We start from the raw sequence: 26391 nt of genomic DNA, 5'->3' as shown, positions 1-26391 counted from the left end.
GGGTGGACTCCCTCGACTGGCACAAAGACTTTGTCTTACCCATGGCATGGACTGGGGTAGGTACATATTGGAAAGCATCCATATTGGAAGAGTGTGACATTCCTAGTTTTCTATTGAATAATTCTATTCTTTAGTACATGTAGAAGCCCTTCAGTGAATGATCAGGCAGAGGTCATTGAGAATAAAGCAGACTCTGGAAGGGTGATAGAAATTTTCTAACAGTTCTTGGGTGATTTGGAAATACGATACAAACATCTTTCTAGATTTGCAGAAGGAAGGGCTATTTATTTACTCTCCTTCCCATTTCCAGATTCTCATTTAAAGAGTATATCCAGATACAGATTGTGTTTATGCCATTCTGCCCAAGATGTTATATATGGGGAGTGATTTATTAATTAAACCCATTCCTTAATCCATACCAATATTATTATATACATATATTTCCTGTATCAATTAAAAATAAACATAATACATCCGAGAATTCTGACATACAAAAATGTTGTAAGAATTCATATTGTTTATTTGCTATTTCTTGTCTACTAGTGCTGTTGCACAGTTCCTGAAATAATACTATGTACTTGCATATTTTTGAGTTATCCCATCCTCAATACTAACATTACTTTAACATAATTTCCATGGTTTATTATCTAGAGGGCCAAGTCGTTCAAGAAATATAGTAAACTCTGAGTATAAGCAACATTAGAACAAACAGAAAAACAAATGGTCCTGTTATACTTATTCCTAAGGAAGGTACTACAGTTTAAGTATTGATAGAGCTCCAAAGGTATTTTGTTGAGCCTCTGAGACTCAGAGATGCCAACGTACAGAAGAAACAATGTAAATCCAAAACCTACTGTTACTATACATTCCCAGGACAGTGAAAACGAACTAAAACAAAGTTTGATTTACTTAAATACTTAACAAAAATTTATTGCAAGAGATATATTTCACTGAATTTACATTTTCAAGGAACGTGGTACAAAACGTGGTGCCATCAGCTTTGTCTAAACATTAAATAGGTGCAAATACACAAAGGTTAAAAAAAAAACCAAGGAGCATACTTTACAACATAAATTACAGTACTATAAATATATTTTATGTACATTATACATACTCTTAAGACACCATCTTAATATACAGCATATATTGTATTGGTTTGCAAACTATTCAGTGCCTTAATAATATTATATATCAGAAACTTAAGAATTTATTTGCATTATTACACTTACAGTAAATGATTTTATATCAATGAGGCCAGTATCTTGGCTAGTTTATTTCCACCCGTTAAGTAGGAAATTAATTATCCACGTAGACGAGCATTTACGCACATAGCAATTGTTTTCACACGAACATTTTCTCTCCCTCCTGTGGCGATGACTAGAAGAGGGGCTGTAGTGGGATGACAGCAGGGTGTGGGGAAAGCAGAGAAGGAAAGAGGGCATGGGGTAAAGGTGGGAAAGCCAGATGGCTAGGATGAAGAACCGAAGCTGGAATGATTGGCATCTGAGGAGGAGCAACAAAAGGTGGCTGGTTCCCAGGACAGAGCCGGGGTCCGACCGGTCCTACTGAGATCTGAGGTAAGGATGTTCTGGTGAGAGCCGGAGCTTGGGGCAGAAACTGTTGGTGGGGCTGAAGCACTTTGAAGGTCCCCGCGGCCGCGGCGGCTGCTGCGGCTGCGGCGGCGGCCGCGTGCTGCTGCAGAACCGCGTGGTGGAGCGTGGTTACAGAGGTAGAACAGAAGGGCTGCTGCAGAGGCAGAGGCTGCAGAGGTGTGCTAGGGGGTGGGAGAGCCGCTGCGGGAAACGTAAATTTGACCTTGTTGGCCAGCATGTTGGGCGGGAGGATGTGCTGGTAGACCTCGCAGGGCAGATTTCGGAATTTCTCGTGGTTTTCTAGTGGGATCAGTAGTGCCTGTTCCGGTAAAGCTAAGGGAGCCAGGATTTGCTCCGTCGTTACAAAGGTGTGACCGCTGACGTGTGCTTCCTTGAACGGTAAGGGCGGCTGTGTGTGAAGGATTCCCGAATTAAAACGCAGCCACTCCGCGGGCGCCTCGTTCATCTTTCCTTGCGGGAGGGCCTCCGCCAGGTCGTAATGGCACAGGTGGGATTTCGGTTGTGGCGGTCTCAAGTTCCTTTCAGGGTGAGGCACCTTGAAAGGAATTTGCTTCTCCTGCATATTTATATCCTCACTTCTTTCTTTGTGTTCCAGCAAGGCATTGTCCATTTCTTCTTTCGTTGGGGCGCTGGCTTCGTGGACAGATGTGGCGTGTTCGTGGGAAGTGTCTGCCGAGGCCCCAGAAGTGGTTTCCAGCGCTAAAGGCTCAGCCCCTCCACTGGCTTCAGGAGGAAGGGGACTGCCCGGGTGCAAAGTTTGCTTGTCTTCTCCTTGATCTGTTTGGTCTGAGTTCCTCCCAGGGTTCGCAGTGTCCTGTGGTTTTATTTCCCCTTTTTGGTCTTGGCTTACTAACTCATCCTGGTGACCTAAGGAAGAATTGCCCCTCCTGGGATAATCGGGGTTCTCTCTGAGTTCAAAAGCTTCAATTCCGATATGGAATCGACTTCTTTTTCTCCTCCGCTTCCTTTTAGGCTTACAGGGAGCAGAAGCCCGTGGTGGTCTCCAAAATTCCTCTGGTAAATAATTCTGTCGATTTAAGCTTTCATCTGAAGAATAAGAATATGAATGTTGTCTACGTTTTCGATGGAATCTTTCTGATTCGTTAATGAGAAAATTAGAACCTCTTTTAACAGCCTGGTTCTGACTCAGGCAGCTCATGTCATTTTGAAGAACTAGGCATCTGTGATCCTGACTGCAGCTGGACATTTTGGCTTTCCAACTACAGTAAGTTCTGGAGTAAGTTAAATTATGTTTCCCAGAATGTATCATTGTTGGATTGGGTTGTTCATTTAAAACAACAGAGTTCTTTGTACCGTGATTTTTAGAACTGATCGCATCATTACTATTATATTCAGTGTTCTGGGCTTTACACATTTCTTCATTGTCACTTAAGTATATGGATGATGATTTGGGCCTTTTATCAGGTAACTGATGTGAGTCCAATAATTGCTCTGCAGCTAGACAGGGCTTTTCTGAAATTGTTTCCAGTAGATTTTTCCTAGTTATATCAGTGTAACTATTTTCTGATTCCATTTTGAAGCTAATTTCTGATTCTTTGGTTTTCTCCCCATGGTGATGCTGACATAGTTTTTTTCTTTTTTTCTTCCTTCTACTTTTATGGAACCAGTGTTCATGAGTATCTTTCAACCTTATTTTGTTATATTTCCCATCTAGAGTATCCTGTTTCATTTGATTTTTGGTAAAGTTGTGTTTTTTTGTTTTTCTGATCCTACAGGAAATATTTCTATTCCTCGGACCCATAGTCTCATTTTTTCCAGAATTACAGTTATTGAAGAGACTATCATCAACTGAAGGAGGAGTGACTTGGGGGCCTTCATTTCTGCTACCTCCAATATCATAATCAACGAGTCCCGCAACAGATGTGTTCTTACATTCTGAAACTGGTCTCTTGCAAATGTCTTCTCCTTTCTGCTGAAAAGAAATATCATTTAAGGGCAGCTTATTTTTATCTAGATTGTTGTTTAATTTAGTGGCCTTGAAGTCAAAACAGAGAGGATTACAGCTATAGGAAATTGATGGTTGAGTAGTTGTATAAATCAGCATTTCTGATGGCCACTGAAGGATTGTGGATCCATCTTTGTTAAGAACTGGTACAAAGGGCTCACATGGTCTTTTGGATAAATCTGTTTTTTTATGTAAGCTCATATTTTCCTCTTCAAAATTTGAAGGGGCCAACATCTCAGGGCCATGATTTTTATTTGCAACTTCAACTGTAGACTCATCATTGTTCTTAACAACTTCTTCTGTGGTAGCTTGCAAAGATAAGCAATCATTAGCTAAATCAAGAACTGTGGATTTATTTCCTAACAATTCAGAACTGTTATCACTCATAGTTATGTCTTCATTAACAATAACATCTTCCAGTGGTATTTGATCTGTTAATGGGACTGAATTTTGGCAATTATCTGCATCAGAAGATAAAGGGATTTGAAACTGGCAAAATGAAGGTAATAAAAATGTATCTTTTTCACTAGAAACTTCTTTCATCTCTTGAGTTTGAGCAGTTTCTTTGTCAATGCACATTCCTTCTGGTGGATGAAAAGAGTTAGCTTTCTCCTCAGAACTCAAAAGCACATCTGTTGGTGAAGATAGTTGAAGATGACAAGCACCAGGGACAAATCTACTTTTTCTGCTAAATCCTTTTTCCACAGAGGCATCATCATTGTATTCAGAGAAGGCTGCAGCTGAGCACTCCAGCTTCACTGACGCTTTCTTTGGAAATGCAAAAGAAAAGCCAATTTTGTGTCTGTGGATTCCTAGGGCTTGATCCCCAAGTTGGTTATTTTTTGCTGTAATATTTGCACTTTCTGGATCTGCAGCAACAGCGGTAACATCTTTAGTATTCTCTTCACTATGAATCAAAGTATATTTGAAATCTTCCTGGTTATTAACTGCATCCACAACAACTCTTTGGGAAATTTCATTACAATTTTCTTTCACAGTAACAGTTGTTGACTTGAACATGGGGCCACTTCCAGGAGCACTACAAAAAGAAAAGTATATATTAGATCGGACACTTTTGACAAAAAAATATCCAAACATTTATATTTTAGAAATGTCATTGTAGGATTTCTTTTTCAAATTTTAAAATCTTTGTAAGAAAATTACTTTCATATAGCATAGGTCCCTTCCTTAGTGCTACAACTGCATTTAGTTATTGTTACTATTTGGGATAACTTGGTTGTGCTGTGTTGAAGTTACTTTCACAGCTGTTAACAGCAGTGTCGAGGACACTCCTGTGCTCTCAACTCATTCTTCCTGATCAAGATTCTTTAGACTCATGGTCTTTTCAGTGGTATTTTAGAGTATTGTAGAATTGCTAAAATAAAATTATTTAAATTTGCCAATACTTAATATCATTAATACTATATGGAGAATATGAACAAAGTTTAAAAAAATTATGACTTCAGAAGGGCTGGGAATTCAGTTCAATAATTCAATCCAGCCAGTATTTACTGAAGTCTACCGCAGGCCAAGGAGAATGTTGCAGTGCAAAACTAACTAAGAGATAATACTAACTTCAGAAATTTTTTTAGACTTGTTATTCTTAATATTTAAAAATTACCCTGAAGTTAAAAATAATATCATAATATATAGTAAGTATAGGACAAAGGATTACTTAAGATATAATTTCTATTTGTCATTGCAGTACACCATAAATAGTGGGTTCTTAATAAAAAGAACTATACTGTCTGGCATATAAAGAAGGGGCTACCTGAATATCATCTTTATTGAAACAGAATCACGGTGTGCAGAATTTTCCATTCTATTAAAGTTAGTTTCTTAAAAGTTATAAATGCCCCATAGTTTTTTTTTTTTAGCTGAATATTTTCTTTACTTAATCTTTAACACAATGGGCTGTTTCACTACCATATTTGGTATTAAGAAAAAATACTGTTTTTACTTTGCACATCTTTAGAAGCCCCAAATTAATGGGAAAAGTGTGTGTGTGTGTGTGTGGGTGTGTGTACCATGAAATATGTACTATTCTTGAAGAAAGTAATTTAGATAAGAAGTTTTGCTTATTTTTTCTTTTTTTAAAAGGTTTTATTCATTTATTTGAGAGAGAGAGAGAGAGCACAAGCAAGACAGCACAAGCAGGGAGCAACAGAGGGAGAGGGAGAAGGAGAAGCAGGCTCCCCACTGAACAGGGAGCCCAACGCAAGGCTCTATCTCAGGACCTAGGATCATGACCTGAGCTGAAGGCAGATGCTTAACCAACTGAGCCACCCCAGGGCCCCAGTTTTGCTTCTTTTTGTGCATATCTTATTATCAACTCTAGTTTTCTCAATGTATTAGAATTTTACATCTACATTGGAATGCTACTTTAGGACTTTAAAGTGCATAGGCCCTATGATTCTCTATAACATTAACTTGCACTTGTATAATTTTTCACTTATTACCACAGAGAGTAAAAATATATGATTGTTATGATTGAATAGCAGTTGTGTTTGTTTTTAAGTTTCCCAGAGGATTCAAAATACATTTAAATTTTGATTCTTCCAAACTTGACATCCCAAAGAATGTTATGATATGGCAATATATTCCCTATCACTTGTCTTGGGGTAGGTGGAGAGAACACTCTAAAAAGCTGTTTCCTTTTTATAACAGTTTCTTGGCCTGAATTATAAATTCTAAATTGTAACACTATAGCTGTTCACTGTTAGAAGCAGGTCAAAGTAACAGAGTTTTGAAATTCTAACAGTTGTAACTGTTTATTCATAGTGAAATTAATTTTGACTTGACTCTGAATTTTATAAGGTCTTCCTAACTTTTATTATTTTTTTGTAAAAGATACTTTCAAATAAAAGTTCCCCAAATTTTCATTTTAAAAAAATTTTTCCTCTTAAAACTTCTTTTTTAAAAAGGTCATGAAATGGTGCTCTGTTCTCTTCTTCAATCAAATATTTAGAATTTCTAGTAAGAAACAGAATGGTTTTCAGCTAAGTGCAAATATCAGAGTAATATGAAATTAATTTTTTTGAAAAGTAAAATTATAGGAATTTTTTTATTGAAATGTGCACTAAACAGTTGTTTGCATAAAATTCAAATGAAAAATAAAAGTTCCCCAAATTTTCATTTTAAAAAAATTTTTCCTCTTAAAACTTCTTTTTTAAAAAGGTCATGAAATGGTGCTCTGTTCTCTTCTTCAATCAAGTATTTAGAATTTCCAGTAAGAAACAGAATGGTTTTCAGCTAAGTGCAAATATCAGAGTAATATGAAATTAATTTTTTTGAAAAGTAAAATTATAGGAATTTTTTTATTGAAATGTGCACTAAACAGTTGTTTGCATAAAATTCAAATGACTGTCTACAGCTCACAGAAAGCCATGAAAATGTGACTATCTTATTCTGGGTACAGAAATAAATAGAATTGTGCCCTTTATTCCTATGTCCTTTTTTTTTTTTTTTTTTTTTTGGTCATTATGCTTTAAGAAAACTTAAGATTTCATAGCACACTCACCATACAGTTTCCTTTCTTAGCTCGGCCAGCTTGTGCAGGCGTTGGAGTGCTTTTTCCTGTTTTCTTTCATCTTTCCTGGATTTAGATGCTACATTTCGAGCAAATTCCCTTTGTTTCAGTTCTTTGAGCCTCTATTAAGAAATATGGAAATGATTAATGGTATTCGGCTCTATGGCAATGTTAAAACTATTATTATTATTCTTGGAATTTTCCAGTACATTATCTTTGACCTCATCTAAGGAAAATACATTTGTGCCAATTCACTTCTAGTAAAAATATGTTTTGTATCTTTGGCTTGTGAAAATGCCAAAGAATGTTATTACATTATATTAAGGATATAGCTAAGCCTTAGCTAAATTGATATTGAAAACTTTCATCTCTGCTTACTGATTTTTCTGCCAAGATTCTGTGCCTAATTCACATGGAAGTGTTGGAGTCTTGTAAACCCCTAATTTTCAAACAAATTTAATTAGCTTGTATGTTTCAATTATATATCATAAAATTCATCATTTTGATGTGCTGCATATTAGAAAGGTATCTGGCCCTTTTCACATTTTCTAAGAAGAATAAATGTTTTGTGTTAATCAATAAGGCAAATAAACTCTATTGATGTGATTTAAAACAATCTCTACCTTCAAACATCAGCACATTCCCCAAATAATTCAAGATCTGGGAAGAAAAGTGATAGTGATTTTTAGAAATTCTTTTTACACTGGGCATATTTTTCATTTGTAATAAAGGAGTTCATTTTTGGGGGGTTGAAAGCATTTTGGCCAGAAAAAGAGAATGTCAACTTGAATAGAATTGATAAATAGACGTTTGTGGCATGATTTAAGAGACACCAAAGTGGTCCCATGCCCCAAATATTTTCACTATAGTCTTCCACAGATAGAGTGTAGAGTTATTAAAAATAATTAAAGTAATATTATTTTTCTCATGAAGACTTATGGTGTTGTGCTTTTGTGATATGTCAGAGTCTTTGAGTAGGACTCTAAGATAATAAAGTATACACTAATTACATTTTTATGAAGTGATTGAATAAAGTCTTAATAAATGCCTTATACATATACACTGGTGTATGCCAGGGGCTTAAAACAATGCCTGGTATATAAAATGCCTGATCAATAAATAGGTGTTGGTTTATATGTGAATCACTTAGATCCTCCAAATTGGGAAATTTCTGGCCTCAAAAAAAGTTAGTCATACTGATGAAATAATGTCAGACTCCTGGTGATCTTGAATTATATCTACTTAATTTCACTCACACAGAACCGTAGCTTAAGCTTCAAGTAATTTGTAATATTTGAACTAATGGGATTTATATACGGTGTGTATATATACATATACATAAGATTATTCCAGAATAAAGAATAATTATTTTAAAATATGATAGAATATTGACCATGAAAAAAAAATCTAGAATTTGAGTATAATAGGGCAAAAAAGTTTTAACTCTAAATTTTAGGTATTCATAATCTTGGTCACCTCTATTTCCTAAAACTTTGAAGTCATTGCAAGACTTATTCAAAGATAATTACTGAGCACTAGCTCTGTTAAATAGCTGTTAAATGGCTGGGATTTAAGAAAAAGATTAAACAAAATGTCTTTACCTTTATATTGTTTGTGTCCATGTGTCTGTGAGTGTGTAAGTGTATGTGAATGTTTGTGTATATGTATTTTTTGGAAATAAGAGAACACATACAGGAAGAGATAACAGCAGGCATTGATTGAGGTATTTTTACTGTGCAATGTAAGGACAGAAGAGGGGTGCCCAAAAAATCCCAAGAAGGTTACCTGGGAAAAGTGATATCTGATTTGGATCTTCAAGGATATAAAGAAAACACGAAGAAGAAGGGTTGGATGTTGGAGGAGAGATAATAGTTCAGGGAAATTTTGTGTAAATGTAGAAATAGGAGCATGCATATTCCCCCCCAAAAAAAATGCAGAGAGAAGTATGGTTAAAGAAGATTGTGTGTGTAGAAGTGATGAGAATTGATGAATTACAGTATCTAACTAAACCAAACCTGTCTATCACATTATGAAATGTGACTGGAGGAAACACTGAAGGATTTTAAACAATGCAGTGCTACAATGGGATTTTCATTTTGTCAAGAACCATTTGTCATCAGTGTGCATGAAATTTTGCCATGGAACAATATTAAAGATAAGGGGATGCATAAGTAGGATACTATAGTAGTTTAGGTAAGAAACACTAAGAACCTTTTCTAAGGCAGTTGCAGTAGGAAGAAAAAGTAGAATTGGTGACTTATTTGATGTGCATAATTGAGTGGCCTAAAAGGTATTACCTTTACTGAGAAATACTACTTGCCATTTCAAGAAAGAGGCATTCAATCAAGAGAGGGTTTGGGTGCTAGGAGGAGGATGCTAACGGAGAATTTGAAAGAAAACAGAAACTAAATTCTCTAAAATAAATATTTAAAGAATCAAAGTGTCAAATGAAATAAAGCAAAAAATAAGTTGAAATATCAGTGTAAGAATGTTCAAAAAATTTTTAACTCTTATTTTTAAATAATGATATTTTAACAAATTGAGATAGTTCATTTCCTACATGATCCTTTGGGAGACACCAGATGACAAACAAGAAAGTCAGACTGGACTATTTTTATTAAAATCTCTAGGATACAAATTAATTTCTATAACATATAGGTATATATAAGTTAAAAATATAATGTTTCTGACATAAGGCAGGCTTTTTTTTTTAAGATTTTGTTTATTTATTTGACAGACAGAGATCACAAGTAGGCAGAGAGGCAGGTAGACAGAGGGGTGGGGGGAACCAGGCTCCCCACGGAGCAGAGAGCCTGATGCGGGGCTCGATCCCAGGACCCTGAGATCATGATCTGAGCCGAAGGTAGAGGCTTTAACCCACTGAGCCACCCAGATGCCCCAAGGCAAGCTTTTCTAAAGCAAGTATATGAAATGCCAAGAGTTTCCTATTTATTGTTTCAGATTAACCATTATGATTTGAATTCACCAGTTTCTATTGACATAGTAGCTAAAGATCAAGGAGTCCATCAATTACCAAATGCCAGTACCATTGTGTTTACTGTGAATAAGTGAGTGATTGATGTGGCTAGAATCAGACTCTGGATGTGCATTTAGAGAACTGTGTATATTTAGAATGTAAACGTTGCTTTAGTCTTGTAGAGGTTGTCAAGATACATCAAACTACATTCAAGTGTCCCTACTGATGTCAGTCTCTTTCTGTGGACAAATAATTCTCTTATCTCAGTGACAGACTACGTGATATCATGGTAAACGAGCTTGCCTAACATTGATGGTCTAGCCGCAGGGCTTATAGGCCAAATACTTTGGTTAGTTTTAGGCTAGAATTATCAGCCTTGATACCTTTCTTGGATTTTCCTACAGCAAAAATAAACTCTTACATCATATTTTCTATCTAGTAGAGTAATTTTGAAAGGTAAATAATAGAAACTGAGTAAATGCTTTTGAGAATGCCAAATGGAAAGAAAACTTAAGTTCAAGTTCACACAAAGAAATATACAAGATAATACCTGTGAGACTTACAGAAATATCAATACTATCTCAAAAGTTCCCTGAACAATTTATTGAAAGTCACTTAAAAGAAATTCTTAGTGATAAATGTCAGGACAGAGATGACAGACAGTAAGAATTAGAAAATTAGAAGAATGTTAAAAAGAATTTGTGAGAAGATATGGTCTAGGCCCAGCATTATAAAACAAATTACAATGTACACTGGCATATGATTCTGTGTTTTGGAAATACACAAATAGAGAATGGAAAAACAGAATCAACATCCTTTGGTAATACTATCTCAAATGACCTAGTCTACTTTTTGCTGATTTATTTCTATTTGTCTATAAAGAACCAAAATGTTGTAAGGACAACACAGGTCGTTGATCCTCAGATATGGTCTCAGGAAACTCATGGAATTGGGTGGGTGGGAAAGTTATGATTCTGGCCTCAAGTTAGTGGTGGTGTTTTCAGAGACTGGCAAAACTTTAAACAATGTGAGTGCTGTGAAGTGTGTAAACCCGGCGATTTACAGACCTGTACCGGGGCTAATAATACATTATATGTTAATTAAAAAAAAAACAAAACTTTAAACAATGTGAGAAAAAGTGATAGAAAAAGAGAGAGAGGAAGAGAGAACCATTTAGATAACTCATCATTTTGTGCTTGGCATTTAAGTAAATTACACTGTTTTATAATTGCAAACCAAACTTCCATGTATATTCTCATATTTGTACACTTGTCTAATTACATCCAAGAATCGGTTCCCACAAACAAAACTGTTAGAATAAAAGATATGCATTTGCACTTTTTGAGGTTTTCTAAACTGCTGTTCCTAACTTTAAACTATTTTTGTACTCCTCCCAATTGTATATAAGAGTATACATCATATCCAATATTGGGTAGCACCACTCTTAATTCATTTATTAATAGGCAACAAATAATATATCATTAGTGTTTTGCCTATAATTCTTTTGTTTCCTAGGGAAGCTGGAATATTTTTATATACATATTAGCCACCCATATTTCATCTAGAATTGATATTGTTCCTTAAAATTTATTAAGCAATATTGCATATGTTACTTTGCTTGGGTCTGAAAATAAACATAAACAAACACGGTGAACATTATGATCTGTACTTAGAGAAAGCAAAACTGAAGCTAAGCAGATTTTAGATACTAGTCCAGAATCACATGGTAGAACCAGGACTGGAATCATGATTTCCTGGAACATTTCTTATGATTTATCTCCTATATTTATGCTGTTCTATGGTTTTCAAGCTGTGCTTTTAGGTTGGGCTGACTTGGCTGAGAGGCATATATCCATTTATCTCTCAGCAAGTATTAATTGAGTGTACATTATGTGTCAGCTATTATTCTAAGCACAGTCGATACATCTGTGACAGAAGAAAAAAAGGCTGTTTGTTTCTTGAAATGTTCATGAGAGTTGAGAAAGACATATTAAGACATATATAAATAAGTTAGTTGTATACTTCAGGACACAGTGAAAATTCGGTGGAAGAAACAAAGTTAAATAGAGTTCATGCAGCAAGGGCAGAGATACCAACTTACAACACGGTGATGGGGGAAGTATTTCTATTAGATGACTTTTCTGTTTCTGTTTAACAATGACCATAAACTTAATAGCTTAAAATAGCACAGATTTATTATCTCATGGCTTCTGTAGGTCAGTAGGCTTTGCTCAATCAAGGTGCTGGCCAGGCTGCATTCTCATATGCAGGCTTGTCTTGGAAAAAATAATCTCCCAAGCTTCTGGAAGTTGTTGGTAGAATCCATTTCCTATGGTGGTAGGACAGAGAGCCCCGGCTTCCTATCACCTGGCAGCCAGAGCCATTCTCAGCAACTGGAGCTGCCAGGAGTTTCTTGCCCCATGACCCACTCACAAGCTATCTTATAATATGGCAGTTCTTCACCATCAGCAAGGAAGAGTCTCCATTCTGCTGAGACTGAGTCTTTTTTATTTATTTGTTTTTTTAAGATTTTGTTTATTTATTTGACAGGGAGAGAGACAGTGAGAGACAGAACACAAGCAGGGAAAGTGGGAGAGGGAGAAGCAGGCTTCCCACTGAGCAGGGAGCCCAACGTGGGGCTCAATCCCAGGACTCTGGGATCATGACCTGAGTTGAAGGCAGACACTTAATGACTGAGCCACACAGGCACCCCTGAGACTGAATCTTATATAACACAATCTATATAAAGCAACCCAATTAATGGAGTTTTTTTTTCCTATTTTATCAGTTAGAAACAAATCACGGTTTCTATCCACATTCAAGGAAAGACTAAATGGGGGTTAACTCAGGGTGTGTCCCTCGTAGAAGGTGTGTCTCCTCATTGAGAAGGTGATATTTGAGTAAAGACTGTGCTCTCCTCACACAGTCAGAGTAAAAGGAGTAGTGAACTGCAGACTATTTTGTTTTGATTACTGTTCTTAGCTGTGTGTTAGCACTGACATTCCTTAGCTGCAAGTTTATAAAGGGTGGGAAAAGAATGATCTGAACCACAACACTAGGCAAGTGACCAATGATAGAGGAGGAAAAAAGTCAGGTGTAGTTTCCAGGTAGTTCTGCACTATATGCAGGCACCACCCAAAGTGGAAAGTGCAGCATCACTGCTTGAGGGACATCCCTCAAGGAGAGTAATGAAAGGAAATCCTCCCAGTGTACAAACTTTGAATCAGTGTTGTTCATTTTTATTGGGAGGAGAAATGGCCAGAAGAGATATACTGATCCATGGGCTGTGGCCCATAGGTTGGCCAGATAATTAGAAACTTGGGAGGAACATAACTGAAAAATTAGTGACAAGGAGGTCTGGGGAAAGGTATGTGGCTAGATTCCTCTGAATGGTCTAAGAATCTGAAGATATTTGTGTCCTGTGTGAATGCTCCACAAAGGATCACCTCAGTAGAAGACGATTTTTACATTAATGTAGATAGGGCAACCTGTTCTGTGAATACCACACAGTCTGTCTCCTCAACCACCCCTGTCACTGCCCAATGAGCTCATGAACAAAATGGCTATGGGGGCATGGATGGTGGTTATACATGGGGTCAGCAACATGGACTTCACTCAACAAGGATGACTGTTTATAGCTACCTCTGAGTGCCTTAACTGCCAGGAACAGAACTCAGTAATGAGCCAAAATGAATGAACAACAACAACAACAAAAACCCCAAATAGAAACATACTCATAAATACAGAGAACAAACTGGTTGTTATCAGAGAGGAGGTGAGTGAGATAATAGGTAAAGGAAATTAAGAGGTACACACTACCAGTTGTAAAATATAATTAGTCATGAGAGTATAAGTCCAGCATAGGGAATATTGTCAACAACATTGTAATAACTTTGTATGGTGACAGATGGTAACTAGACTTAATCATGGTGATCATTTTATAACATTGAATCATTACACTGTATACCTAAAACTAATATAATATTGTATGCCAACTTCAATTAAAATTTTTTAAAAGAGAAATAAAAAGTGGAAACAAAACAAATTAAAAACAGTGAGCCCTCAATATGGTACCGTTCTCCCAGGGGTGATCAGCCAGTTCCCTGGTGGCAGGTTGATTAAATTGGGACAGCTTCCTTCATGAAAATGGCAGTGTTTTGTTCTTCCTCTAGATATGGACCTGTCATTTCTCCATACAATGCTTCTGCCAAAACTATAGTCCATGGACTTACAAAATGCCTCATTTACAATCATGGTATACTACCCAGCCTTGTTTTTGATCAATGAACTCACTTCACCACAAATACAGAGTGACAATGGGCCTATGTTCATATAACTCATTGATCTTTATTGTGTTCCCTACCATCCTGAAGTAGCTTATTTGATAGAATGGTGGAATGGCCTTTTGAAGATTCTGTCATAGCTCTTTCTAGGTGACAATACCTTGAATGGCTGGAGCACCATTATCTAGGATGCTCTGAATGAGTATCCAACATATGGTGATGTTCCTTTCATAACTAGATTGAAAGGTTAAAAATCAGGGTGTACAAATAGAGATGGTCCCACTCATCCCTTTAGGAATGAAAGTTTGGGTCACTTCACAGGAGAAAGAACCACAACCAGCTGATGTGCTTGCTGAAGGCAAAGGGAATAGGTGGTGGAAGAAGGCAGATATAAATATCAACAACAACATGTGACTATTACAGAAGTGAAGACTGTAATTGTCATGGTCATTTATGAATATATATATCCTTTATTTTCTTCCCTCCTTATCTTCTTATTATATAACATAAGATGTATCAAATTTACACCATAGTATTTAAATACTAACTTTACATCATAGTATTAAAATTCTAGGGTATCAAGGAGAAGAGTGAACACACCCACCCAACCACTCTGCATCCTCTTCTGAGGCCTGAATGTGTTTTTGGTTGTAGACAGCATAGCTGAATCATGTTAGGAAGCATGCGACCTGTGAAGAGTGCCTATGGGTGAGAAGTTGATGAGGAGTGGACTTGTGATGGTTAACAGTATGGGTCAACTAGGCTAGGCCATATATTTGATCAACTATTTGGTCAATATTTGGTCAAAGCCAAGTATTTGGTCACATGTCCTGGTGTCACTGTGAAAGAACTTTTTGAACAAGATTAACATTTAAATCAGATGAGTAATCAGATTTATTCATTAAATCCTAGCAAAGCAGATTACCTTCCATAATTCATTCAATCAGCTGAAGGCTTTAATAGCTAAGACTGAAGTCCTTGGAGATGAAAGAACACCTCCAGACAGCCTTTGGACTTGAGACTAACATCAGCTCTTTCCTGGTGTTCCGGGCTGGTGGTCTGCCCTGCTAACTTTGGACTTGATTTCACCCACAATTGTGTGAGTGAATTCTTTAAAATCTCTCCTTGTCATTCATCTATCTATCCATCTATCTATCTATCATCTATCATCTCTCTCTCTCTCTCTCTCTCTCCCCACATATATAAATACACACATAGTTCTGTTTCTCTGGAGAACCCTGATTAATACAGTTTTTCACCAGAGAGTGGGTAGTCTAGCTGTGATGTCTGTGGTAAACCTTGCAAACTGCCTTCCCTTTATCAATTATATCCTTCTGCCTCATTATTAGTAGAATTCCAATTTGGTGGCTAAGTAAAGTACTCAACTAAAATAGTAAAAATCTTAACCTCCTTTGTAAATAGAGTGGCAAAGTGATACAATCCTCACTAACTGAAGTAAATGTTTCTGAGGAGGATGTCCCTAAAAAAAATTTTAAAAAGGAAAGCCTCATTAGAAGAAAAGATCCCTTTCTGTTTGTTTTGCTTTGTTTTGTTTTGCTTTTAACCATGTCATTTGCTTCCTACTCATGTCTAATTGTGAGTCTAAGAGGGCAGCAGCCTCTTAGCTATCAGCTATTGAAAATAGCTATCAGCTTAGCAAAGAAGGTCTAGATGCCAAATATAGCAGAACAAAAAAATAAAATAAAGATTCCTATACCCTAATAGCATTGTTGAATTACTAGGACTGATTGTTTAGGTAGTTTTGGGGGAAAAATATCCAACTTATTTGAGTTTTCTCTTACCTGCAGCCAGATATAATTTTAACTTACATACTCATTTAGTAGATGTGTGACTGGATAATTCATATTCTTAGACATTTGCGTCTACAGATGAAGACGCTGATGACATGTAAATTCTTTCCAGTTTTTATATTCAAAGATCAATGTTTTCAGTGTCACTTTTATGCTGGATTTAGATGATAGTAAATAATTGGTATAGTTAGAAAAATAATTAGAATTACCTTGTTAGGTAGTTTCCCTTCTACAAGTAAATCCATTACGGCTTTGAACTGCTCCAATACTGCTGTTATTAGTTTTGTATTTCTTAGTAAGTTAATATATCACCCACTATTACTATTTCCACAAGCTTAAAATTTCTTTTTTTTTTAATTAAATTTAATTTTTTTCAGTGTTCCAAAATTCATTGTTTATGCACCACACCCAGTGCTCCATGCAATACATGCCCTCCATAATATCCACCACCAGGCTCACCCAAACCCCCACTCCCCTCCCCTTCAAAACCCTCAGTTTGTTTCTCAGAGTCCACAGTCTCTCATGGTTGTTCTCCCCCTCCAATTTCCCCCCACTCACTTCTCTTCTCCTTCTCCCAATGTCCTCTGTTATTCTTTATGCTCCACAAGTAAGTGAAACCATATGATAATTGACTCTCTCTGCTTGACTTATTTCACTCAGCATAATCTCTTCCAGTCCCGTCCATGTTGATACAAAAGTTGGGTATTCATCCTTTCTGATGGAGGCGTAATACTCCATTGTATTTATGGACCACATCTTCCTTATCCATTCGTCCGTTGAAGGGCATCTTGGTTCTTTCCACAGTTTCGCAACTGTGACCACTGCTGCTATGAACATTGGAGTACAGATGGCCCTTCTTTTCACTACATCTGTATCTTTGGGGTAAATACCCTGTAGTGTAATTTCAGGGTCATACGGTAGCTTTATTTTTAATTTCTTAAGGAATCTCCACACTGTTCTCCAAAGTGGCTGCACCACCTTGCATTTCCATCAACAGTGTAAGAAGGTTTCCCTTTCTTCACACTCTCTCCAACACATGTTGTTTACTGTCTTGTTAATTTTGGCCATTCTAACTGGTGTAAGGTGGTATCTCAATGTGGTTTTGATTTTAATCTCCCTGATGGCTAATGATGATGAATAATTTTTTTCATGTGTCTGTTAGCCATTTGTATTTCCTCTTTAGAGAAGTGACTGTTCATGTCTTCTGCCCACTTTTTTATGTGATTGTCTGTTTTGTGTGAATTGAGTTTGAGGAGTTCTTTGTAGATCTTGGATATCAGCCTTTGTCTATAGTGTCATTTGTGAATATTTTCTCCCATTCCGTGGGTTGCCTCTTTGTTTTGTTGACTGTTTCCTTTGCTGTGCAGAAGCTTTTGATCTTGATGAAGTCCCAAAAGTTCATTTTTGTTTTTGTTTCCTTTGCCTTTGGAGACATATCTTGAGAGAAGTTCCTGTGGCTGATGTCAAAGAGGTTATTGCCTATGTTCTCCACTAGTATTTTGGTAGATTCCTGCCTCGTGTTGAGGCCTTTTATCCATTTCGAGTTTATCTTTGTGTATGGGGTAAGAGAATGGTTGAGTTTCATTCTTCTACATATAGCTGTCCAATTTTCCCAGCACCATTTATTGAAGAGATTGTCTTTTTTCCACTGCATATTTTTTCCTGCTTTGACGAAGATTATTTGACCGTAGAGTTGAGGGTCCATATCTGGGCTCTCTACTCTATTCTACTGGTCTATGTGTCTGTTTTTGTGCCAGTACCATGTGTCTTGGTGATCACAGCTTTGTAGTAAAGCTTGAAATCAGGCAACGTGATGCCCCCAGTTTTGTTTTGTTGTTGTTGTTGTTTGTTTGTTTTCTACATTTCCTTAGTAATTCAGGGTCTCTTCTGGTTCCATACAAATTTTAGGATTGTTTGTTTCAGCTCTTGAAAAATGCCAGTGGATTTTGATTGGGATGGCATTGAAAGTATAGATTGCTCTAGGCAGTATAGACATTTTAACAATGTTTATTCTTCTGATCCATGAGCATGGAATGGTCTTCCATCTTTTTGCGTCTTCTTCAATTTCTTTCATGAGTGTTCTGTAGTTCTTCGAGGACAGATCCTTCACCTCTTTGATTAGGCTTATTTGCAGGTATCTTATGGTTCTTGGTGCTATGGTAAATGGAATCAATTCTCTAATTTCCCTTTGTATTTTTCATTGTTAGTGTATAAGAAATAGAAACAATCATCAGAAATTATTATCAACAGTTACATGCCAATAATTTAACCAACCTAAATGAAATGGATGCATTCTTGGAAACCTATAAACTCCCAAAACTGAATTGGGAAGAAATTGACAACCTGAATAGACCAATATCTAGTAATGAGATTGAAGCAGTGATCAAAAAACTCCCAAAAAACAAGAGTCTAGAACCTGACAGATTCCTTAGAGAATTCTACCAGACATTCAAAGAAGAAATAGTACCTATTCTCCTGAAGCTGTTTTAAAATTTCTTTTGAATTCCCAAGAGTTGTTTCTACCAAGAACTATTTTCAATTGCTTTTGAAAAACTAAGTATGATTTCTCTCTTACATAGAAGTGATACCCTCAAAGAATTACAACTCAATCACCATCTCTATTTCCTGAATCAATTTAGCTTTCTTGGAAGACACTATGCAGTGGGTACTATTAGAATATTAGCAAATATATTTCTTCAGAGGAGGTTAAGATATTCAAGTGAATGGTATCACACTTCATTGTGTAATTTCCTTCTAGTCTTTATTTAATCAATGGCATTATGTTGAGTGAACCTGTGGAAGACTCTTTAAAATTTCTTTTCCCATTACGATCATGAATGTGTATCATTTGGACATTTCTCATGGCAGCTTTAAAAGCATCTAATCTCTTAATGGCATATCAGATCTGAACAATATCTTTCCCCAAGGCCTCTCATTCTTTAGATTCCATTAACTCAAATTTCTCTTTGTGGACAAAAACTCATTCTAGTTCTAATATAAAAGTCTTTGTAATCTGTATGTGTTCTGTCTAAAACTGATTTTCCAACCATTCAGTTCATTTTCTTAAGTGCTGGATTAGAAGTGTCTCGTGCATTGTAAGTGCTCATGAATGCTTGTCAAATTGAATTGGCACAGGATGGCAGTGATTAATTTCTTCGTACAATAGGAAGCTTTGAAAATTTACTAACAAAAATCTCAATAAGATCTTTGGTAGTACAAGGGAAGCAATGGAAACTTCAGTATAAAAAATATTGACACTTATATTTAAAAATACACAAACAACTTGAGGGACCTGAAACTGAGCAATAGTTAAAAATTATGGTTTGATTTTAAAAGGAAATACCATGCAGCTGTTACCAATAAGAATTGTGGAATATTAGGAATATTGTTGTATTATGCTATTTTTAAAAACAGCATGCTAATAACATAATCAAATGTATCTGCATCAGTAAAAATGTTGATATTTCTTTTTGTAGCATAAAATCAGAATTGTATTTTTATTTCCCACTATATGGTATTTTTCCATTTTTTTTCCTTACTAGTATGTTTTAGTTTGAGATTTTTTTAATTTAAATTTGAAATATGAAAATTAGATACATTTTAAAACTGAAACAAAAACAAAAAAAGTATGATCCTCTCATCATATGCTTATATCTGTGGTCTAATAACTAAATTGTTCTGAATATTTCTAAGGTTTCTCAGCATGCACAAGTAAATCCATATAACCCAATAAATGGGGCACCTGGGGGTTCAGTGGGTTGAAGCCTCTGCCTTCAGCTCAGGACATGATCCCAGGGTCCTGAGATCAAGCCCCGCATCAGGCTCTCTGCTCAGCAGGGAGCCTGCTTCCTCCTCTCTCTGCCTGCCTCTCTGCCTACTTGTGATCTCTGTCTGTCAAATAAATAAATAAAATCTTAAAAAAAATATAATCCAATAAAAAAGACAAAATCGAACTCGTGAATTTTATGTACATAATTTTTAACAATATGAAATATTTGTGGATTAATATCTTTATCATCTCTGGCATAAATAGAGTGGAAAATAACAGGGACAATAGTCAAAATCTGTGGGAAACACAATATTATACTATAGAGATATAGATTTTTTTTACTCTTTCTCTCTCAAAAATATTTATATAAGTGTTAAGTGACTTATCACTTAACATAAAATGAACAAATTATGAGTGAAGGGTCAGCAAACATAGGCTACTCTGGAGGAATTTATTTTGAAGTAACTTTATGGCTATGTTTTTTAGACATGTCATAAAGGTAGAATATCAATTGTGTTAATAGGCACTTTTGCTTACGATCGAAAATAACTTCTGTTTGGAAAATTGTGTTTGGGCTGAGAAGAATGTGAAGGATTTATTAACACTTGGGAAAAAGCTGTCACTGGTGACCTCCCTGTGTGAAAACTACATTTGTCTCTTGCCGGGACCATAGAAATTATATCCATGGAAGCCTTTTCAAGAGAGAATAGATCCTATATATGATATATGGCTCACATTTCTACCCAGTTGATGCCCTCTCTCAGCAACTAAATTGTAACAGAATGCCAAAGGACAGAGCTCCAGAACTGCTGTGGGAATGTGAAGACCCCAGCTGGAGAGAAAACACCTGGTATGATATGATGGCCTGTATTTTTTTAAGTGAAAATGTGCAGTATCTCCAGGAAGCTGGATTTTTAATATTTACTTGAGCACATAATTATCCCAAATAAAATTGGAATTGGAGATATATCAAGAAATTGTCCAAACTCTGCAATTTCTATGGTGATATCTTTTTTGCTTTTTTTCCTTATTCCATTTCTCTTTATTCCATTTGAGCATTCTAACTTGCCAAGTCAATGGAGATCTGTCCCTTCTATTACAGTGAAACAGTAGTAAATTTTGAACAGAAATATACAGCAATAGGTCTTCCTTTTCTTTCTCAAATTCTGTATTAATGCACTTTATTTTTATTATTATTTTTATTTCAAGTTTTTATTTAAATTCTCATTAGCAAACATATATGGTAAAATTGTTTTCAGGTCTAGAATTTAGTGATTCATCACTTACATACAACAGCTCCAGTGCTCATCCCAACAACTGGTCCCCTTAATACTCATCACTCACTCAATAAATACCAATTTCTTTCTCTTCATTATTCTAACTCTAATGTTAAAAGGTAGAATTCTGTGTATTGTATGTGGATCTCATTTGAGACAGAGTTCACTGGCCCAAAGGCTACTTTATCTTTTAAACTTGGACAAAACTCTTTTTCAAAAATATTAATCAAGTGACATATTATTTAAATAAACAAATATCAGGAACATTTTGAATCAAGTCAATTTAAATGTGTGAATAAGTATGTTTTTATTAATTAGACATTTCCTTTGTGTAACACATAGATATTAAGTGCATTTCTACAGAGAGAAGACATTTTAAAATGCATTTTTATATTTTAGAAAATCAGTATCATATTTTATTTGTCTGAATTTTTAAATTTTATTCATATTTTTGTTTTGCAGCAATGGTTCCTACATGTATGTTTTAAGAAATTAAAAATAAATTTATAAAAAGTGCATGCCATAAATATTTTATTTTGTTCATTTTTATATAAATTATTAAAAATAAATGCTCTCAGTAGATAATTATAAAGGACTTAATTTGTTTTCTCAACTTATCAGATAGTTTTCTTAATGAAACCAATGGGATTGAGTCAACACTACTTCATTATTGCTTTCTGTTGACAATTAACTAGTTCTTGGTAGAACAGTACAACTGTCCTCCTAAGAGTTCTAAAAGACATAATAAAACAAAGGTTTATAGCTTAATCACTTTGAGAGTTTGAGCAGCTTCCAAATAAACTACTGTATTAAAATTTTAAGTTATTGAGTTTTAACTATGGAAAAAAAATGTTGGTGATGTTTCACCTCCGAACACTGAAATTAGTTATAGACCAGGTCAAAGTAAGAGAACAAAGTCAAGTTATGTTTTTTGCTTTTAATTTTATGACTCCAGTGCTAATATGACCTTTTTTACTGGATATCTATTTAAAACTAATTCACTAAAACTCAGACAACAGTGTGGCAGCTTGCATTCTGTGTAAACTGAATTTTGTGTCATCATAGAAAAATCAGAAAGAGCTGCTGTTGTTTACTGAAAATATGTACTGAACTAGGTAAACAAAATACATTCAATAAAGTAAAATCTTCTATACTATTTCTACTAAGTTTCATCTTTAAGTTTAATATGTGGAAGTGTTTAAATGTGGTTTTAATTGAGTTGTCTTTCTAAAGTCTGCTAATCTTAATACTTAATACCTATTAATAGAGCTAACCTATAGCTCTAACCATGGATACCTGTCTATGTTATGTCTATTATGTCTAGACATAATAATGGTCCCCCTAAGATTTTGCCAGAATAAATTTATACCACTAATGCCTGGAACTTGCAAATAGGTTACTTTGAATGACCAAGAGACTTTGCAGATGTGTTTAACTTAAGGACCTTTAAAGAGGGATATTTTCCTTAATTATCCAGGTGGGCCAGATATAGTCACAAGCATTCATATAAATGAAAGAAGAAGCAGGGTAGTCAGAGAAAGAGATGTCACAACAGAAGGAGAAGTGAGAAAGAGAGAAAGAGAGAGAAAGATTTGAATATGCTATGCTGCTGCTGGCTTTGAAGATGGAGGAAGGGGGTGATGACCCAAGGAATGAGTGTGGCTGCTTAATGCTGGAAAAGGCAGGAAATGGTCTCTCCCCTAGCTTCTCCAGAAGGATCACAGTCCCGCTGACACCTTGCTTTTATGACTTCTGATATACAGACCATAAGACAAATTTGTGTTGTGTTGTTTTAGGCCACGACATTCATAATAATTTGCTGCAGCAACAAAAGGAAACTAATACAGTACCCAAAATATAATTACTTTCTAGCACAAATGTACCATAACAGAACAGTATAGAATGTTTGGGGGAAAGATTAAATTCAAGCCACAAGATTGATCAGGAGTCTGGGATTCGTTAACAGTAATCTGTATGACTTTATAAATAATAGTATAAGGAAGTCTATATCCTTATTTATTAAATGTAAGACTTCCTATTTTTTAGAAACTTGAGGGGAAATTAAAATAAAACAACAAATTTGATAATACTTCTCAAACTATAAAAAGTGATGTGATCAAATGACAAAACTTGCCATTTCTATTTTATAGATGATAAAACCTTTCATAATTGAATCTGCAAGCCTAAATTTCTATAAGCATTCCTTTAATTTAGAGTCAACAGTGTGATAGTTTGTATTTAAGTCCATCCTCTCTTTGTTTAGCTTATTACAGTGTTTGTCCCTGTAATATCATAATGTAATTTAACAGTATAATTTATTTCCTAGACCTAAGACACTATTGAAGGTCCTACAGAAGCAAAGAGATGGGTAAAGGAATGCCTCCTAATATCGACAACATAAATTTTAGCAGAATCAAGTATATCATATATGGGATACAAAGTGATAGTTTTTCAGAAGAGAAAGATATTATATTTCTCAGAAGGGATTTTTAAAGAATTATAAGTGAGCTTTGGATAATTGTCAAAAACCAAACAACAACAAGAACAACGAAAAATAGCATTAAAAAGACAAACAGAAGAGAGAATAAGGGCATCACAGGTAGTTTTTAAGTCAGAAACAGTGATGTCAAGATGTAGAAAAGAACGTTTAGAGTTCAAATAACAAATGTAGAATGGTGAGAGGATGTATGAGTTTTCTACTTCTACCTAAAAATCCATCACAAACTAAATGGCTTAGAATGACACACATGTATTAGCCACAAGTTCTCTGTCAAAAGTCGGACACACAGGTTCTGTGTTGTGAACTCAGGGTAGACAAAACTGAAATCAGGGTGGTAGTCAGACTGAGTTTTCAACTGGAAGCTTAGGGAAAAATCTGCTTCCAAACTAATTCTTACTGCTGGCAGAATTCAGTTCTTTGTGGCTGTAGGACTGAGATACCTGTTTCCTTGTTAGCTGTCAGCCGGAGACTTCTCCAGGCTACTAGAAGCTGCTGCATTCCTTGTCATGTAGCATCCACCATCTTCAAAGCCATCAACTGAAAATTTCTCACTTGTCAAATACCCCTCATTTTCCAAATGTCTGAATTCCTAGACAAGCCGGAGGAAACCGTTTTTAAAGGGTTTATGGGATTAGGTCAAGCCCAATGAGATAATCTTAAAGTAAACTAATTTGGGATCTTAATTGCATCCACAAATTCACTGCACAGTAGAACATAGATGAATGAGTAATTGAACAACTGGAAGAAGAAGAATGTACATAGGGGGCCAGGCATCTTGAGGGTCATATCGAATACTACCTACCACAAGAATAAAGCAAAGAGGATATTTAAAAAGAAATTACATAACTCACAATGATAGAAAGCCTTGAATATCATGTTAAAATGCCTGGATTCTGTTCTATAATTATACAACATTGGAGAAATAATCCATATATATATATATACACACACACACACACACACACACACATATATACATGTATACACACATATATATACATATATACACATGTATATATATACATATATACATATATATACACAAATGTATATATGTATATGTATGTATATGTGTATATACATACAAATACATACATATATATATATATATATTTTTTATGAAGCTTTTAGTACTAACCCAGGGATTTCAAATGAGTTGAAAATGTGTGATTCAACAAATATTTTCCTTCCCTTCCTTTCCAGTGACTGATAAGATAAAATATAATTAAGAAAAATAAAAATAACAGTTTTTGAAACCAAGAAAATGAGACGGAAGTGGACCTAACTAAATGTTTGAAGAAATCTGGATTACAAAAAGCCAATGAGATGGCATGGATAGTAAATACAGATAAGGAACTTGGCATCCCAGAACACTGAGGTTAAGTGTGGTGATACCAGAAGGGAAAACCAGAGAATCTGCAAGTTAGACTGATAAATATAAAAGTGATGAGTGGGTCCTGATGTGACTATCAGACTAGTTTTACAACTGGATTCTGAACAGCTAAACCAGTGGGTCTCTCCCAGCAAAATAAAGACTTCTATTATTGCAGTGAAAGAGTAGCTCATCTGTTCCAGGTCGGTATTCCCCTATAAAATTACCCTAGAGAACTGTACCTATAAATACAAAGTCCAGAATCTGTACTACATTTGAAGGAAGAGACACATTAGAAACAAATTTATAGACTCCAGCTCTCTGTTTTTAATCATCCTAGCCCTGCTGGAGAAAAAATATAACAAATCACCTATAAAGAAACGAGAGTGAAATATAATCAATAATGCTAAATGATAGGGGGGAAATACTAAAAATTCAAATTCTTGAGGGAAAATTATCTGAATCCAGAATTCTACAATCAAGCAAATTTTGAGAGCAAAAAATATTTTTCAACCTGCTAGAGCAAAAAATTGTGTTATCTGATAATCATAAATATGATTTTTTGTCAGAATAAACCATAGTAAAAGAAAAAAGAAGATGGACATAAGAAAGGGCAACATGAAATACAAGAATCAAAGGCAGGTGAATATTATAAAAAAAAAATTGAAGAAAGCTTGCAAGAAGTTAAAAGCAAGGTCTTGGAATCTTGAAGGCAGGATAGTTTTCAAGCAAGAGGATTTAGTAACAGAGGGTTACATTCCTTTCTTTACGTGTTCAGTTGCCAACCTGGTTCTGTGAAAATGATGACTTTGTCATAATAACATGCACATTGCTGTTGGACATAAAAGGATTCAGTAAAGAACAGCACATTGAAGACTTACCTATAGTTGTAGAACAGAATCAATAGTATTCTTTTAACATTTTTAAAGTATCTTATTTAAAAAACTGTGAAGTAAGGGAAAAGTTAAAATGTAGGCATACTAAGTTCTTCATCTATTATATCAGGGGGTTAGTATATAATCTTTAATACCGATGGATTAAAAATTTAAAAAGAAAGAACTTAAAGTTAAAAAGGAGATTACTGAAGATGGCGGAGAAGTAGCAGGCTGAGACTACTTCAGGTAGCAGGAGATCAGCTAGATAGCTTATCTAAAGATTGCAAACACCTACAAATCCAACAGGAGATCGAAGAGAAGAAGAACAGCAACTCTAGAAACAGAAAATCAACCACTTTCGGAAAGGTAGGACGGGCGGAGAAGTGAATCCAAAGCGACGGGAAGATAGACCGCGGGTG

The 26391-nt window shown here is 35.4% G+C and overlaps 1 protein-coding gene across 1 annotated transcript in view; it reads right to left on the bottom strand.

Moving 5' to 3' along the window:
* Nucleotides 1–1377: 1377 nt before the first annotated feature.
* The window catches only part of LOC111159448 (zinc finger protein 804A), a 285204-nt gene continuing 260190 nt past the window's right edge, over nucleotides 1378–26391 (bottom strand). The window contains exons 3-4 of the mRNA XM_022522302.1: nucleotides 7100–7230; nucleotides 1378–4618 (exon numbers count right to left, since the gene is read on the bottom strand). Coding sequence (XP_022378010.1) covers nucleotides 1378–4618; nucleotides 7100–7230 — 3372 coding nt within the window. The remainder of the gene's footprint in view (nucleotides 4619–7099; nucleotides 7231–26391) is intronic.

Source organism: Enhydra lutris, unplaced genomic scaffold (assembly GCF_002288905.1).
Source record: "Enhydra lutris kenyoni isolate GAN:26980312 unplaced genomic scaffold, ASM228890v2 scaffoldscaffold1, whole genome shotgun sequence".
Classification (NCBI taxonomy): domain Eukaryota; kingdom Metazoa; phylum Chordata; class Mammalia; order Carnivora; family Mustelidae; genus Enhydra; species Enhydra lutris.
The sequence above is the reverse complement of the archived record's forward strand: the minus strand, read 5'-3'. Positions and strand labels throughout refer to the sequence as shown.